We start from the raw sequence: 18,463 nt of genomic DNA, 5'->3' as shown, positions 1-18,463 counted from the left end.
TACTTTTGGAGCCCTGTCTGAGGATACATTTTGATCATTAAATTAGGTGTTATGATCAGTTACTCAGTACTTAAGTAGTTTACCAAATACATTTTACACTTGCTTAATTAAACGTCTTTAAGGTATGCTACTCTGGTGGGAGTACAATTTTCTAGTACTCTATGTATGAATGGTTGCTCTATGGATCACTTTTTAAAAACAAGAAACACTGCCATAAAATATTATCTATCACTGCAGCGGCCATCCCTCCCCATGAGAGTAGAGCAACACGCGCCATGTTGAGCGTCCCTTATGTTAATTTCTGAAAGGTGGCAACTCTAGTCGATGGGACACAAAGTAGCATTCATGCTCTCTTAAAGTCTGACTCAGATTTTTGCTAATGGTTTTGAATAAAATAAATTATCTAAACTAAACATTTTATCAAAATTTAAATACAAACCATAGGATTTGCAAAATATCCAACATATATTTTGCATGAAGAGGTTGCTGAAGCAGAATCAGAGGATAACTGATACCTGCAATAGAATAAATCAAGTCCATTAAGAAGAGCCGATCATTACTGCAGAATTGGAGGAGACTCACGGAGGAATCTGCCTCATTCAGTGTGGGGAGTGAAAACCGGCTGAGGGTTACGCAGGAGCTAGGGGGTGAGAACAACTGAAAACCAGCTACAGAAAGGATGTTACTGTGCACAAGTTTTACTTTTATTTTTATTCTGACACAGCTACAATTTAGTACAGCATATCTAAGGAGAAAACATGTAATAATTTTATTTACAGACACTTTTTACTTTGGGTTTGATCTGTGTTTGAATCAGTAAATGGATGAAGCACCACTGTCCTGTACAATATGATAGTGCTGTTAGTTCATCTGTTAGTGTTAAAGCCATTCAGGCCTGATCCCTCCAGGCAGATATTGTTCCAACAGTTTTGAAGGACACTTCATCAGGTTGGAACGTGGAGTTTTCTCTTAGCATAATAATATTTCAATATTAATGCTACCACCAGTCTGGAGGCGTTTGATTCATATTGTTTGGTTTACAGCTCATAGATCATTGCTTACTGCTGGAAACCAGTGATCTAACCAGCGGAGACATTCACTAACTCTGGGCTGGACTGCTCAAAGCTATCACTGTTAACCAGTTCTTGAACTGAAGGGTTCCTCTCCACATTCTGCACCTTCCAACAGGAAGGTTGGGCTTTAGCTGAGCACCAGACCCTCACTGACCGGCATGTTGATGTGAGCCGTCAGCAGAGGAGAGCTCTTCTCTTCGTGCAACACAAACACCTTGATGATGTCAGAGATTCCCTTGTCACTGGTACACTCCACAAAGGTCTCAACAGGGTAAATAAGTCCCGGCACCAGCAGTGGGATCTTCCTGTATGGGTTCCTGATCCGATACAGGTTGTTGTCGTAAAGGAAGTTGATGGCCAGGTTCATGATGGGCCGACAGGACGCTGTATTCTGGATATTCAGGGTCAGTTTAAAGGATGGGCCCAGGCCCTGAACCACGGCGTTCATCTTCAGGGGCTTTGAGAGGCTGGAGGACATAGGAGTCAGGCTGGACTCCAGAGCTTTGACATAGGCTCTGGCAGCAGCCACTCTCGTGCGGCTCAGGTCCATGTGGAAGGCTCGGTGCATTGCCAGGCCATTCTCCCGTTCCCGCAGTGTCTGGTCCACATACAGCTTGGTTTTCTTAGGGACATTGAGGCGGACACTCTGAGCCAATGGCGGGCCAGGAGTGCTGTCCATTGCATCAAACACCGCCGTCCTTTTCAGGATCTTAACCATGATGCCGCCTCCCTTTGTGGTCATTATAAGGGTCCCATCCTCACGACCGTACCGACCAAAGCAGATGCTGGTGACTGTATCGGGGGTCTTGATGGTACTAAGCAGGTTCTTATCCCTGTACAGATGGACCTGACAGTTTGCCAGGCCCACCAGGACAGCCTGAAGGCCCCTGGTGGGGAGGTCCATGGCAGCCATTGTAGTGACAGGAGCCGGCAAGATGATCTTCCACAACTTCTTACCCTGAAAAAACAACCGCAGACAACCAGACTGTTACTGTGATAGAATTTCTGCACTAACAGAAACAAATAATCCAGGAGGATCACTCAAATTAGGATCTTAGCAGCTGACTGATTTAATCATTTACAATATTTCCTGTGATCAGATAACAGTTGGTTCAAAGTCTACCTTCTGTGTGAAACCCTGTAGACTCTCATCAGTGCATCCTACAACCATGTTCTTCCCAACTCTCACCAGCCCAACAGGATGAGACGACAACTCGATGCAGTACTTTGGTTTCTCTGATTCCCTGATCAGCAGCAGGGAAAACAACTGTATGAGTTTAGGCTCCAATGTGTTATACGAGTTCTAGAACAAGTGAGTTTGGTCAGCTTTTTCTTACCTGCGCAGGATGTAGATGCTGCCATTGCGACATGCAACTGTGATGCGGAATTCCACATCAAACTGACCTGTGACGTCCATCATGGTGGGAACAGCGGGAAGAGACATCTTCAATCACAGAGAGATGTTTGGAGAAAAGGTTAGGTTTCAGTGCTGTCTCAAGAGGCGGTCAGTGAGAGAAGGTTTATGTGTCACTGGCATATTGTTTTTATTTAAATGTAAAGGGGAGAAGTATTGATTCGTACTCCACAGCTCAGACTGAGCTACCTAAAAGTCATAAAGAAATTGGAAATCATAATGTCAAAAATTATCAGATCAATTCAGGTCAAGTCAGTCCAGTTCAGGGACCTTATGTGTGAAGTGTGCGTATGCATGAAAAATATGCGGTGCCATATTTTATGCACAAGTCGGCATGTATAAAAATGAACGTGGCGTAAATACGCAAACTTTTTACCTGCCTTGAAAATGCGTGGCAGCCACGCAAATCCTCTCTGTGGACAATAAACTACAAAGCGCCAAAATTCACCTAAATACACTGAAATCTATCTACTTAAACCAAGAAGCATCAAACCTAATGTTTTTTTCTCTCTCACACACTCTCACAAACACAAAATAAATGAGATAAAAGTAAAAGGATTTGAAAACCTCACTCAAATGTAAATAGTAAATTTTCTCAGTTTTTGCCAGATGTAATACATTGGTCTGTACCCCGAAGCACATGAAATGCATGTTATCTGTAAGCTAATTTCATTCTCACTAAATAAGAAAGCAGGGTTTCATCGGCTCAAAACAAGGCAAGTTTGATTATGTTTAAGGTGATTGAGGTGTGTAGATAATCACACATATATAAGTAGCTGCACAAAGGTGTGCCGTGTAATTGTGGAGCGTTTTGGCTCTGATAGAGAACATCGCTCTCGGAGGATTCGGAGCAAGCGTTTGTTCAGAAACCATATTGATCTGCTGGGATGTGTTGATGATGATTTATTAGCATTTAGATTGCGCAGACTGATTATCATGGAGCTATGAGCAAAACTTGAAGAAGAAGCCATGCTTCACTGGTGCAGCTGGAACTGCTGACAGGTCAGTCATCCTTCAGTCGAGCCATGCCTGCTTTGTGAATGCACCTTTTTGGACAGAAAGCATCTCCATTCTTTAAATGTGCAACTTATGCACATGATTCCTCTATTTTAAAAAAAGCTTCCACATTCCCCACTCACTGCAAAGGACTCTCTGACACTCTATCTTTCTTTAAATCTCGGCTGGACGTTCCGTTGTTCAAACAAGCATTTTCACTTGGATCTCTATTTTCTTCTTTTTCTATTTGGAATTTTTTCTTTAAAATTTATTATTTTTCATTTTAGTGAGGTGACCTTATGCACCCTGAAAACACCTTTTAAATAAATTACATAATTATTATAAATACTTATACTGGTAAAAGCTTATGCGGGGTCAGGTCTCGACGGTAGCAGCCTAGGAAGGGAGGCCCAAACTTCCCTCTCCCCAGCCACTTGGGCCAGCTGCTTCTGGGGAATCACAAGGCGTTCCCAGGCCAGCAGAGAAACATACAGAGGTCCAAACTTTTTTTTTTGTGCGCCACACTTTTCTAATTAGAATTAGCTCAACCAAGTTTAGAAGCATCTAAATGTTTTCAGACCAATTAAAAACTAGGTCAGACTAATTTTGAGTCATGTCAAGCCAGTTTAGAACCAGTACAGACCAGTTTAAACCAGCTAACTAGAGTGTACCTTGCAGAGAATGGTGAAAGCTTCAGGGTCAAGGATGAAGACGTTGCTGTTCTCTGTACCAATCACCAAACAGCTAATCCCGTCCTCGTCGGCTGTGCTCTTCTTCAGAGTTCCAATGCAGGTGATGACCGTCTGAAAGAACACAATCAGTGAACACTCTGGTCAGAGGTCAAACAGTTCTGGGTTCACATTAAATGGAACCAATATGAGTTAAACTCACATGTGGACCGTATAGGTTGTTTAAACTGTAATAGAAGAATTGGAGTTCTTTCAGGACTGTATGGAATCCCATACTGAATTACATGTGTGAATTACAGAAATACAGAAATGTGTGAATCTCCTGCTTTTCATTTAAACATAAAAACATCACTGGCTAAGAAACATTGAGTGGGAGAATTACAGATGATACATCAAGAATAATTTAATATAAGAATCAATGAGTCACAGCGTAAGTGCCAGAGACACTGGTTCTCCTGCACCTGTTCTACTGCTGATGTAGTCCACGTCCAGTTTTGAGGAAGCAGATACTGGTCAAACTGGTAAGAGGAGCAGCAATGTTTACAAATTTGGCCTATATGATGATAACAGTAACATTACCTGCCGCCTGATTGGCTGCTGTTTGTACAGCTGAACAAACTCATCCACCTGATCAGACTCTAGAGACAGGAACCTGAGCGATCGCACGGATAGCGGGACGTCTGCCTTCTTCCTGATACTTTCCAGCATCTCCTTCAGCATCACAGGGTCGATTTGACCCTCCCTCGCCTGCTGCCACACATCCTGACCAATCAGAGCACAACAGTTGGTCACATACTCAATAAGGTCAATTTACAGTGTGATGATTGTGAACATTTAAACTTATTGCTTCATAAAACGTCAGGGATGCTGCTAGTAAACTTGGGCCCCATGACAAAAAATTTAATTGGGCCCTCCCTTCGCAACTGCTGTTACAATTTCTTGAGTCTATCTAACCGATCCAAAGCGTCACAATTTTAAAGGCTTGCAACAGCCTTGCTTTCTTTGGTCCAATACTGATACTAGCACAATATTTACTGCTAGTGAACTTTAAATGCAAAGGTCTGCATACTGTATGCAAATAGGTTGATTAATTGTTTTTTATTATTAGTTTTAGCTTATTAAAATGTCTCTCCCCACCAGCAACAGTCACAGGCAACATATAAAATATACATGAAGCAATCCAGACTTCTCAAAAATCCTATGTTGTTGTATTTTGTTCAAGCAGCAGAATATAACTTTAATAAAAATATGTTTTTTCCACATTTGTTAAAGTTGTCGCCATGTCATGACAGTTTGCTGTGAAACAGATGAAAAGATCTATCTCCTCAACCTCATCCCTGAGCTGCTACTGCTGTCTAAAGAAATTCATCGTTCTGACGATGGCTCTTAGCACTGTCAATCTACCTCATACACTACCTCATTAGCACACTGCTATAAAGATTGTTTGAATTTCTGTGAGTAATAAATACATTGTTTTTGTTGTTTAACTGTAAAAAGAGCAGAAAGACAGGAAAAATCCACATAGATTCCCTGGAATGATCCTAACTTGCTTGTCATTGGACACAGTATTGCTCACCTTTTTCACTGGGAGAGAGGCGAGGAATTATACTGGTATCAGGGGTTAGAGCTGCTGCTGACTGACTCATCTGTTGTTAAGTGTGATAAAAGAGGCAAGTTAAATATATGAATATGTTGTTAGATTTGTTCCTTCATTCATTAAATGAAATGAAGGCAAACAGTAGTTTGTAGCTAAGCTAACTATGCTAAACGGTTGATAATCTCACACAGTCTACCCACCTCTCTTGGAGAAAAACTGGGCTACAAATTGACACTCTTGTATTTTCTCTTTCTATCCAGGGGAGCCACCAAGAATCTTGGGCCCCATGACAAAAAATTTAATTGCCCCTATGTGGCCCGTCAAAAGAGTCACAATTTTTCAAGGCTTGCAACTGCCTTGCTTTCTTTGGTTCAATACTGATACTAGCAAAGTATTCACTGCTAGTGAATTTTACATGAAACAGTCTGCATACAGTATACAAGTAGGTTGCTTAAATTTTTTCTATCAATTTTAGATAACTGAAATGTTTCTTCCCATGTGCAACAGTCATAGGCAACGTGCAAAATACACATGAAGCAATCCAAACTTCTCATAAAATGCTATATAGTTGCATTTTATTCAAGCTGTAGTACATAACTTTAATAAGAAAATATGTTTTCTCCATATTTGTTAAAGCTGGCACCATGTCGTGATAGTTTGTTATGAGGCAGATAATGTGTGAAAAAAAATCAATCTCCTCCCTCTCCTCCCTGAACTACTATTACTGGCTAAAGTAATGCAATGTTCTGGCCAAAAACAACCAATCAAAACCAGGAGAAGGGTTTTAGAGATGTCAATCAACCTCATTCACTCACTGCTAAATGTGCTAATGGTGGAGAAACAACTTATCGTTGCGAAACTTATCGCTAGGTCCAGCATAGCAAAGGGCCAGGGGAGGGAGGCTGAGTAGCCACAAGAGATTGTGATTTACATCATTAAAATTGTTAAGAGTGGTTAAAGGTACAGGGGCAAGTTAAATATATGAATATGTTGGCAATTTATATCCTTCATCCATTGAATGCTAGTGAAATGAAGGCAATCAATAGTCTGTAGCTAAGCTAACTATGCTAAATAATAATCCCACAGTCTACTCGCCTTTCTTGGAGAAAAACTGGGTTACAAATTGGCACTTTTATCTTTTTCTCTCTATATCTCTCAATTTTTTTGAAAACCTGTATTATTTTATAATTTTCCTTATCAGCATAGTAACTGCCACAGTCGTTCTTGTCTTCTACTGACTGCTGCTGAACATCGTCACCGTCAAGTGCGCTAAGCAGATCCATGGGTCAGGGAGTTCAGATAAAATATGAATGTGTAGTGTTAGTGGTCTTGTAACAATTTTAGAAAACACACTATGATTGATTTTATAATTGACAGGGCCCCAAATTTTTTTTTCTATGAACATCAAAAAATTTGTGGAGGGCCTCTTGTCGGTCAGAGGCCCTTGGAATTGTCCTAACCTTTCTCCCCTACAGTATATGGCACCCCTGTCAAAAGCACTGAATACCCATCTCGAAAGATAAACTCAGCAGAAATGGTAATTAAAATTAATTATTATATAGAAATTAAAAATAAACCATTGCATTCTTATGTTCCTTAGTATGCTGTGACCCAGCTTCTCTGTGATTCTGACTCTCCCTGTGGATGTAACAGAGGCCACAACCACCTGCTCCAGTGGGTTGATGTCCAGGCTCGGAAGTGTGAACTTGAAGTATGGCCGCAGGTTTTTGTACACATAGATGCATGGTCCAGAGGCCACAGCCACAGCGGGGATACGGGGCTCATGCAGGTCCATAAAAAAGGCGACCAGGCCAGCAGGTAGGTCCAGCAGGCTATTCTCACTTATGAGTGCCGTGCCACGGTAGACCTTAAGCTTCATGCCTGATGAGCCGGTGCCCAGGTCCCCGACCACGAGTCGGCTCTCCCTGTCCCCGCTAAGATCTGCCAGGTCTATGCAGGACGAGAAGGTGTAGAGACCAGCCACTGGGTCGTAGTGGGCATCCAGCCACTTCCCCCCATCCCCACTGGAATCCACAGAAGACATAACCACAGGACAGGAGATGAGAGAATTTGCAGAGCTGAGCAGGTGAGATCTGCAGGAATACAGAAAGTAGATCAGAGTCATATCTGAACGAGAAGGGAGCAGATCAGGATCAAAGCAGATCCAGTCAAATTCAGAGAGGACACAGGATCCCAACATGATGGAAATGGATTTCATCCATCAGGATCAGAAAGGGTCCCATAAGGATCAGAGGAGATCTTATCAGGGTGAGAGATGAAAACTTCAGGATCAAACTGTCGGTGGGTTAAATCTCTGTTGTTCAAGTAAAGACATGCCAAGCCTTGCAGAAGTATCTACCTTCCTTCAAGTTTCCCCATTTTGTCCTGCTCTAATCATAAACCTTGATGTATTTTACTACATCAAGGTTGTTGTGGCAGACCAACAAAATTAAATACATAACAGTGAAATGAAAGGAAAATGAATAGTGTTCAAAGCTTTTTCCAAACAAAAATCCGAAAATGCGTTAAAATATATTAATTAATTATAATTAGCAATTATAATTAATTCTGATGCTCTAAATAAAATCTTGTGCAGCCAGTTGTCTTTACAAGTGATGTCAACATCAAACAGAATTCACCAGAAAGTCATTCAATTTTATAATAAATCCAGCTCTTTTCTGAAGGCATCACAGGTTTGTGCCTTAACAAGCGAAGAAGCCAAGAGACCCTGATGGAGCTGCAGAAACCCACAGCTCAGGTGGGAAAATCTCTCAACAGGGCAACTATTAATAGTTGAATTGACTTTACTGTTTGTGGGATATGAGGCACACGGGGATAGTTTATCATTTTTTTCTTGTCAGCAAATAATAGGAAGCCAGTAAGTGGCAGTGTGTAGAGTAACTATATCCAGATGAATTAGTTTATAACCCTTCAACATTCAAGACTCACACACAACTATTCAAGAAAACGTTTTCTGAAAAGCAATCTCAGAGGTAACCAAAAACCATGAGGTGGTTCATATCAAAAATCAGTGGCATAAAAGCAGAAGTAACTGGATGCTTGATGTAAATAACCCCAAATTAAGCTCCTTATTTGTTGCATCACCTTTTGGGTGCGTATTGCCTTTACCTTGTTTTATTTGTATTATGTGGTTGACTTCAGGTCTTGTGGGAAATTCTGTTCCCCTCTGAAAATCTGTTTCTCCTGTGTGAGTGCACTGCAGCCAGGGAGGTTGAGCAGACTATTTTCACGGTGCTTCTGATCGATTTCTCTGTAAAACAACTTATATAACCATGTCACGGTTGGAACTTTCAGTTTAATCAGCAGTTGAAAAAAAATTGTAAAATAGATAAATAAACTAGGTCTTGTGTGGACATCTTACACCGTTTTGTGTTGTTTTTTAATCACCAAGAGAATCGGTCTTTTTCCAACTTTTGTCACGTAAGCCTGACAAATAAAAGTCAGTCACCAAACACGGGTTTCCAACACATTGTGTGTATTTATCATTTTTTATTGCTGATATAAGAGGACGGAAGCTAGCTGATAGCAGGGCACAAAAAATTAAGACTTCCTTAAAAAAATAGAGTGTAGGCTTTCTGGAAAATACTGTTCTAATATATAATATGACAGAGTAATGCATAAAAGAAATTTCTAGTTGTTAATATTTGGTGGCTCAATCTTACTGTCACACATAACAATCATTGAGATTTTGAAAACATTTGCTCTATATTTGCCAAAGTTATGAGTGGGCAACCAAATATTTAGTCACCTGAAATAATCTGTTCCCCCTCCATAACATGGTAACAAATTAATTTACCAGCTAGTCTTTAACTGTGTTTATTACTCTCATCATGAACAATAAATCCTGTATATTTGGTAATATTTGCTCTTTATTTGCTAAAGTTATGAGGGGGAACCAAATACTTTAGCCACCTGAAATAATCTGTTCTTCCCTGTGCCTCTATAACATGGGAGTTAACTAAATTACCAGCAATCATGCTTATTCCTCTCCTCATCAACAGGAAATCCTGTAAATTTGAAAACATTTGCTCAATATTTGCCAAAGTTATGAGAGGGGAACCAAATCTTTTAGCTGCCTGAAATAATATGCTCCCTACAGAAGAGGATTAGGTTCACTGAAAAAAAATAATCTGACTTTTCTTCTCAGAAAACATCAGAATTATTTTTTCAGTGGTACAGAAAAAAAAATCTCAGAATTCAGGGATTTTTTTTTTTTGATTCAGCCAAAGTAATGAAAAAAATCTCAGAATTCAGGGAATTCTGAGATTTGTTTCTGTGCAACTTTTTTTGCACAGAAAGCCAGAATTCAAAGGAAAAAGTCAGAATTTTGGCTTTATCATGATTCAGCCAAAGTAATAAAATAATGAACTGCAGTCTGATTTTCATTGTGAATGTGTTTCTTCCCATTGAGCAGTGAAAATAAATAAAATGTGTTACATGTCTTTTGCTTTAAGTATTTACTTACTGGAGGGTTGTTAGTTGTGCTGCATAGCCACAACTAACAGTTAGCTCCTCACTTTAGCGGCTCTGACGGAGCCTGTACCGCTCAGCGCTGCTGTTGCTCCTCCTACACTTTGGACTGAACCTAAAAATTCATCCTTATTTCTTTCTTGGAGTAATGACAGATTTACTTCATTCTTAGTTTCGATTGCCTTTTTATATTGATATTGTTTAAACACAAAGGTTTGTTTCATAATTTCTTTGAAGGGGGGGAACCATTCTGTACTTTTCCAAGATTGGGGGGCATCAACCTTCGTTCACGTATATACAAAGTCCTCCTCCCCGTGGTTTTCCTGACTGTTGGTCACGGTCCGATTGGAACAGCATAAGACCGTTGATCTGGAAGGCTGAGTCTGGCATGTTGCTGTTAGGCCAGGTTTCCGTTAGGCAAAGAACGGCACAGTTTTTCATCTCTGCGGAAGCTCTCAGCCTCAGATGTAACAAATCCACTTTTTTATCCAGAAAGGGAACATTGGCCAGAAACAGTGTTGGAATAGATGGTTTCATAGTCTTCAGCTTGGCCAACGCGCCCGCCTTCTTCCCCCTCTTTTGTTTCCGGGCACAATGTGTCCATTTGACCGTTGCTCCTTGCACCCTGCTGCGCCAGAGCGTTTGTCCTGAGGACCCGCTGTCTCCCAAGTGCGGATTTCATCCTCGGTGATATAGTAACAGCCGACCTGTCTCCAGTCGTCATCAGTTCGGCCGAGCTGTACTTCAGCCTTAAAGTTGTCATAGAACTCTTTCCCAAAGCCGCCTCACGTGTTAAAATAGGGCTTTATCTGGAGAGCTCGAGAAGCCGCTGCACTTCTGTGTGCCTCCATGGCAACAAAGAGCTGGATGACGATAACTTCAGAAATTTATGTTATTTTGCACTGGATCTGATCTTATTGTAACAAAAAGTATATTTGCGGAATTTCAAGATATGACAGAAAGTTCGCAAGAGACCAGTGGGACACACGTTTAAGTACTCTGCTAACAGCAGACAGCACTACTAATGCACTACTTTTGAAATGTTCAAGCAGAGCAGAACTGCAAAGAGACAAAGATATTGATTTTGAACTGAGATAAATTATTCCTGTTTAAAAAAAACAATTGATGGAAGCTAGCCATTTCTGTTGGTAAAACATAAAAAATGTATATTGAGAATCTTGTACAATGTTTCCACACTTGCAAATGGTGAAGATGGATCAGTTCGTTTAGAATTTTTGATGTCTGAAAATGTTTTTTTACACTATACATCTGTTAAGGAAGGTTGAGGTATTGGTCTTTAGTATTTGCTGTTGAATACATAAGTACAATTGAAACATTTATCAACATTTTCTTTAATTTCATAAATGTCATTGAATCTAAGCATATGTACTGTTCATCTATCAATTAAGTGTGTAATTATTTCAGTATGCTTTTGAAGAAATCTTCTTGTTCCTAATGTTATAAATAGAAACTAAACAATGCAGTACAAGAGCTGAGGTATTTTGATCAACCTCAAGCAAAATTGTCATGTTGTCATGTCATGTTGTCATTGATCAAACACGTGTACAAATGTCCTTATCAACAAGTTATGTATTTGTGTACATGTATTTTATCAACAATAAGGACTTGTTCTATATCTGGATCTGAGGTGACATGTTATTTTTTGATACCACAATAACAACAGTGTTCGATATATTTTATACTAAGTTACTGATGTATAACACAAGGCTGTTTATTATTATTAATTTATGCATTTTGCTATAAATTAAATATTTACATGTGGCTTTCATAAACCAAATTCAAGAATGTCATCAGGTAATTTGATCAAACAGTATATTTCACTTTACAGCATGACATATAACAAAAAAAATAAAGAATTAACTGTAAAAATATGAAAAGGGTGGAATCAGAATTCCAGAGACTGGCACACATGAGCTCAGTAAGATGGCAGAATGACATGTACTTGTCTTTTAAGATGCCATTTAGAATAGTTAAAGATACAATTTCAGAATTGCAAATGGTCTCTCACTGATGGAATGATATCTGTGCATCTATTTTGGGCACTATTCTGTCTCATAGGTGCAGGTATTCAACAAGTCAAATTATGTTTAATATGTGCTTTGGTTACAGAAGTCATGTCAGAGTAAGGGCTTTGTATAGGATATTATCTGTAGTGTAATGACACAAGTAGAATATCAACTACAAAGTTGATATACAAAAGGTGATGGATCATCACATTGATAAATAATTATAGCTTCTCTTTATTGTTATAACACTAAAAACTCCCCAAAATACACAACAGTTTAAAATCTTTACAGTGATGTTTACAGAAATGCTTTGTAGTTTAAACCTTGAAATGTTGGCTTAATTTAGGGTTTCCAAATCCAGTCCTCCAGATACTTTCCTTCAACTTATGATGGATCCCATCTCCAGCACACCTGACTCAAAAGACTGCACCCCCTCATCAGCATGTCATGCAGCTTTGTTGAGGCCTAATGGTGAGCCATTCATTTGATTCAGATGTGTTGAAGAACACCTCAAAACTGCAGGATAGTTGTTCTTGAAGGCAGGACTTGCTTATTTATAAGTAGTTTGCTGAGACATGCAAGGCTTAAAAACACTGGAGCCAATGCTACCAGCAATGAATGCTAAGAAAAGAGGTGGCATACAATGTAGAGCTAGTCAGTTTATACAGTTGAAACTTGATATTTACATGCACTGAATAAAAAGATATGTACAGATGGTTTTGTCACTGTCAGAAGTTAAATTAGAACACACTTTTCTTATTTTTGCTTACTTAAGAGTTACCAACACCCTTCAAGGTCAGACTGATTCTTTCTTCTAAACCTAATAAGGTTTAGAAGAAAGAATCTAAACCTTCTTTCTTCTAAACCTTAGAAGAAAGAATCAGTCTGACCTTGACTGATTAAAAGAAACTTTAGAAGTTATCAGTCGGACCTTGAAGGACCAGACTAATTTTGCAGAAGACTTGGACTGTTTAGATTGTAAACAGTCCAAGTCTTCTGCAAATTCTTTTTAGAGTTCGATTACTTAATATAGTATGATGACTGTGTGCTAAAATATGAAGGATTTCTTTGTTGCTTAAAGACAATCTGAAGTAAAGCCTAATAATGTCACCCAAATTTGAAATTTTGTAGCTTCTTTCACTTTAAGAAAGGAACAGTTTTTAGCACAAGGTCTTTTTTCTTTCTTGAACAGGTTTTTGCTTTGGCAGAAGTTGAAGATGTCAATTCTGTCTCCATAATTTTCCAGCGTTGCTACAACATCACAGTCAAGCTGCACACAAACAAATAAGTAAGGACAATTATTTACACTGCAAATCAATGTTAAAGTTACCTTTAAGATTGTACCCTTAGATCACTCCTTAAAGCAAGGTACTGGTTTGGGGAGAATTGCAATAATAAAACAAGGGAGCTAAATGTACAATCCTCTATTTTACTGAAAAAGAGGAAGGACTGGATTGTTTATGTAAGTTCAAAATTCACAAATTCATAAATATACAGTCTTTTTAAGGTAAAATGAATTGCGCATAAAACCACACAAGGAAATATTGTTAACATTTGGAACATCAGCAACATCATTCTGCGTTTCCATTGGTTTAGCATTTGATCACCCAAAGGCCAAAGTTCAAGCAGGGATTGCTCACAAAACAACATTTTTTAATACAAAAGTTAAACATCACATTAATAAGTTTGAAGCCTACCATTTCCATACCCGAATAATAAATGTACTACTAATAGTGTAGTTCAGATCGGTGGCTGTATGCAAGTCATACATTTTCCTTTTAAACATATGTATATAAACATTTATGTCACTTTATACGTACTTATAGTTTCTGTTCTCCGCTGAACTAAAAGTTACTGTTGGAAATATTAGTTTAATTATGCTAGTTTTAATGATGTTTAACTTTAGCGCATGTTGAAATACTAGATGGATCATGATTGTTTTGAGTAGGCCTCAGTTTAGGTTAGTTTTAGACTCATGGTTTAATCAATACATAACTTACTCAGTAGAACATTTTTCTTAGATATAATGATCACGATTTGATTAAAATTAGTCTAATCAGTAGTTTTTATATTAGATCACATTCGTAAGAGTGCAGAACTCATATATTCATCTGGAAATTGTTTTAGTTTATTATAACTAAGGAAGTTGCAACAGAGTGCAACAGATGTTTTGGTATTGAAACTGCTCATGTCTGTTTTATAAGAGTTTGAAGATATTATATGAAACGTGTGGTAATTTTTATAATCAAAATCTGCTGTTTGATGCCCTGGGTCAGAGGAGAGGTCAGGAAAGCTCTTTGCGTTTCAGGAACCAGTTTGAGGCAGTTTGAAGGGATGAAAAACACATATAGCTGATAAACTTTGGTCCCGCTTTCTTGAGTAAAATGTTTCTGTATGAAATTAACACATCTATTGTTTGTACCCTGGGAAAGTGCACAGGGAGGATAGCTTAGACAGCGATGAATTCATCCCTTGGCCTTGGTAACACCTGCATGGTCTCTGCTGTAAAAACAGACTCACGCCATTACGGGCTGTGTGAGACCACCTCTAAACTCATGGTCTCTATTGTCTGATACGTTAGAATGCATCAGACAATAGAAAATTGATATAAAAATAATTGAGCTAAAACAGCTAGTCAGATCATTGGGGTGGAACTGCCTTAACTGCCGCACACAGTGGTCTCCGAAGGCATCTTCGTATTCTTGTATTTTCCTAAGGTAATTAATTTCTTCTTTGTGGCTTTGGTTTTTGATGATTATGATAAGATGTTGATGTGATTTTATGCACTTGATAGTTTGAATAAAATTCTGGTTGATTGTGAAGTTGAACAGTGACTGCTGTCTTTGTGCTTTCACTTTTACACACTACATTAACGGATCTGGGGAGACGAGATAACAACGAGCAACAGGTAGCAAATATCTCGCTTTCTCAACAGTTTAACACGGCAGACATCTTATTTAGAAGGTGGCTGACATATACAGCTAACCTTAATTTCATTGTGAAACATTCAAACAGAAGAACAATAAAATAAACACACCAAATCCTTATGGGACAATTCCAGCAATCAACAGCTATTACATCTTCTAATCATCTGTGTGATTTAACATTGTGAATCACACTTATCCCTATAACCGCATAAGCTATTAAACATGCTAACAACTAGCTGTAACTGTTCGTTTTTAGACAACGATCTCATTTGATTTACTCACCTTTTATTCTTCCATTAGTGGAAGCTTCAGGGACCCCTCTGGCACATAAAAAGTCACTTAAATCAGACATCTTTCTCCAGAATGATAGCTGTCCGCCACAACTCTCATCTATGGTTCTGAAGCTGGTTGCTTGCTAGCGCTCATCAGCCAGAATTCAGATTTTTTCCTCTGATTTCTAACATTTTTTTCTGTGCCACTGAAGAAAAAAATTCGTAGGTTTTTTGAGAAAAATGTCAAATATTTTTTTCCCCCAGTAGCCCTAATTCTCTGCAGTAGTCCCCCCTATATAACATGGTAACAAATTAATTTACCAGCAAGTCTTTAACTGTTTATTCATCTCATTATCAACAATAAATCCTGTAAGTTTGAAAACATTTGCTCAATATTTGCCAAAGTTATGAGGGGGGGAACCAAATATTAGCTGTCTGAAATAAACTTTTCCCCTGTTCAAAGATCTTTGGAGGGGGAACAGATTATTTCAGGCAGCTGACATAATTGGTTCCCCACATAACTTTGGCAAATAAAGAGCAAATGTTACCATATATACAGGATTTATTGTTCATAATGAGGAATAAACACAGTTAAGAGTTTGTGAAAACATAATTAGCTCCCATGTTTATAGAGGGGGAACAGTTTATTTCAGATGGCTAAAATATTTGATTACCCATCTCATAACTTTTTCAAATAATGAGCAAATGTTACCATATTTAAAGGATTTGTTGTTCGTGAAGAGAAGATTACGCACAGTTAAAGACTTGCAGGTAAATTAATTATTTCCATTGTTATGGAGCACGAACAGATTATTTCAGGCAGCAAAAATATATGGTTCCCCCATCATAACTTTGGCAAATAAAGAGCAAATTTTACCAAATATACAGGATATTTTGTTGATGGTGAGAGGAATAAACACAGACTTGCTGGTAAAGTAATTTGTTCCCATGTTATGGATGGGGAATAAATTATTTCAGGAAGCTGAAATATTTATCCCCTTCCATCACCCGCCTCACCCCTAAACGTTTGGGATATAAAGAGCAACAGTTTTCAAATTCTCAAAGTTTGTTAGGTATGATAGCTTGTAGTATACTAGAAATTTCCTTAATCCAGTAATATTTTACATTACAAACCGCGTTTCCAGACATCTTTTCAGTAAATCTTAATTTTTTGTGCCCTGTAACTATCAGCTAGCTTCTATCCTATTATATCAGCAATGACAAATCATAAATACCCAATGTGTTGGGAACCCGTGTTTTGTGACTGACTTATTTGTCAGGTTTAAGTGACAAAAGTTGGAAAAAGACCGATTCTCTTGGCGAAAAACAACCCAAAACGGTGTAAGAAGACCTCCACATAAGACCTCGTTTATTTATTTTTCAATTTTGTTAGCTGCCAATTAAACTGAACGTTACAACCTTGACATGAGTTGTTTTACCGAGAAATCGATGAGAAGCGCCGTGAAAATGGTCGGCTCTGCGCTCCCGACACAGGGGAAACACATTTTCACAAGGGAACAGAATTTCGCACAAGACCTCTATTTGATTTGATGCTTATATTTTGACAAGACAACTTCCACTCACTGTATATATTATAGCACGACAGCCACAGAAAGCAACGGAACAAGTTGCAACAGTGTTAAATCTATCTTATTAGCAACCCCTTCCTTCCTTACTGTTCACCAGGAAAGCCACAAATTTTTTACTCATTCGTTCATTTTACGCTACACTTCATATGTACGTGTTTTTAAAATAATGCATCATTGTGGTTCTGAATAACTAGCCACCAATTATCCACAAATCAGCTGCTTTTAAACAGGTTCTGTTCAGAATCAAAGTCAATATGTCGGTTTCAGTCAATCAAGATTTCTTGTTGATGATTAACATACCCCCTCACGGTCACCAGGGAGACAGCACTCAGCTTCTCTCGGCCCGGTTACTGTTTTCAGCCCGTACTTCTCGTTTCCTTGAAATTTCTTGACCCTGCTTCGATTATCAACGTTGCAGACGGTTTCGATGGTTGCTTTAATCCAGTCTGGGGATTAACACTGAGCTGGTCGTTGCTTTAATCCACCAAAATCCACTACATCCTCCTTCAATTGTTGTCCTTAGGTGATGACGTCAGTCTTCTCCGCCGGTGTTTCGTTTCCAGAAAAAGCGAAAGGAGGTTCAGAAACCACACATTTTCTTGGAATCAATAAAACATATCCATCCAAGTACACCTCGCTGCAGCAAACAGAAAGTGGCGGGGACAGACCACTGTCAGACGTTATTATTATTATTAATGATTATCTTTGTTTACAATTACAAAGAAATAAACACAATATATTATAAAGTATGCCAGGGGTGTAGCTTTCAATAATAAATACATTGGTATGAAAAACAAAAATAATAGAAGATATTACAGACATGACAAATTAAAAATATTCAGAGATCTACAACATTCATATGTGTTTACAGCTTTTTTGTTCATACTCTTGGAAATAGTAGATGAATACTATTACTACTACGACTATAGATTTCCTTAATCAAAACTACAAAAAAAAGGTGAAGATGATGAAAATTTACATTTGTGAATATGAAATTTGTCAAATATTTGCTTGAAATTTGAAATATTTGCTTGAATATTTGCAATATTAGATTGATTGCCAGTCTTTTGTCTGCATTAGTATTCCTACGATGAAAGCGAAAAACTAATATGCTCATACCTCAGGGAACATTTAGTATCAATATTACAATTTATAAAGCTACTACACTCTTTCCAAACTTTTCTTGCGATATGACAATTCCAGAATAAATGACTAATTGTTTCTGGATGCTCTTTGCAGAACTAACAGTTGGGGTCTATTGTTTTAATATATTTCATCATGTATTGATTAGTAGGATAAATTCGATGTAACAGTTTAAAAGAGACATCTTTCATTTTGTTGTTTATGAAAAGTTTCTGATGATTTTTCCATAGTGAATCAGGGACAAA

The 18,463-nt window shown here is 38.3% G+C and overlaps 1 protein-coding gene across 2 annotated transcripts; it reads right to left on the bottom strand.

Annotated features, from left to right (window-relative positions):
- Positions 1–682: 682 nt before the first annotated feature.
- bbs1 (Bardet-Biedl syndrome 1) lies at positions 683–17,631 on the bottom strand. 2 transcript variants are annotated; one of them, XM_028027509.1, is made up of 7 exons: positions 17,376–17,630; positions 7,436–7,862; positions 4,752–4,934; positions 4,155–4,286; positions 2,411–2,517; positions 2,197–2,317; positions 683–2,031 (listed from the first exon to the last, which is right to left on the bottom strand). In XM_028027509.1, exons 2-7 carry the CDS (start codon positions 7,811–7,813, stop codon positions 1,201–1,203), a joined length of 1,752 nt encoding a protein of 583 aa, XP_027883310.1. In that variant the 5' UTR covers positions 7,814–7,862; positions 17,376–17,630; the 3' UTR covers positions 683–1,200. The 2 variants fall into 2 exon arrangements, with proteins under 2 accessions (XP_027883310.1, XP_027883311.1); XM_028027510.1 differs by lacking the exon at positions 4,752–4,934 and having other exon boundaries at positions 17,376–17,631.
- Between the last annotated feature and the right edge of the window lie 832 nt (positions 17,632–18,463).

This window comes from Xiphophorus couchianus, chromosome 9 (assembly GCF_001444195.1).
Source record: "Xiphophorus couchianus chromosome 9, X_couchianus-1.0, whole genome shotgun sequence".
Taxonomy (NCBI): domain Eukaryota; kingdom Metazoa; phylum Chordata; class Actinopteri; order Cyprinodontiformes; family Poeciliidae; genus Xiphophorus; species Xiphophorus couchianus.
The sequence above is the reverse complement of the archived record's forward strand: the minus strand, read 5'-3'. Positions and strand labels throughout refer to the sequence as shown.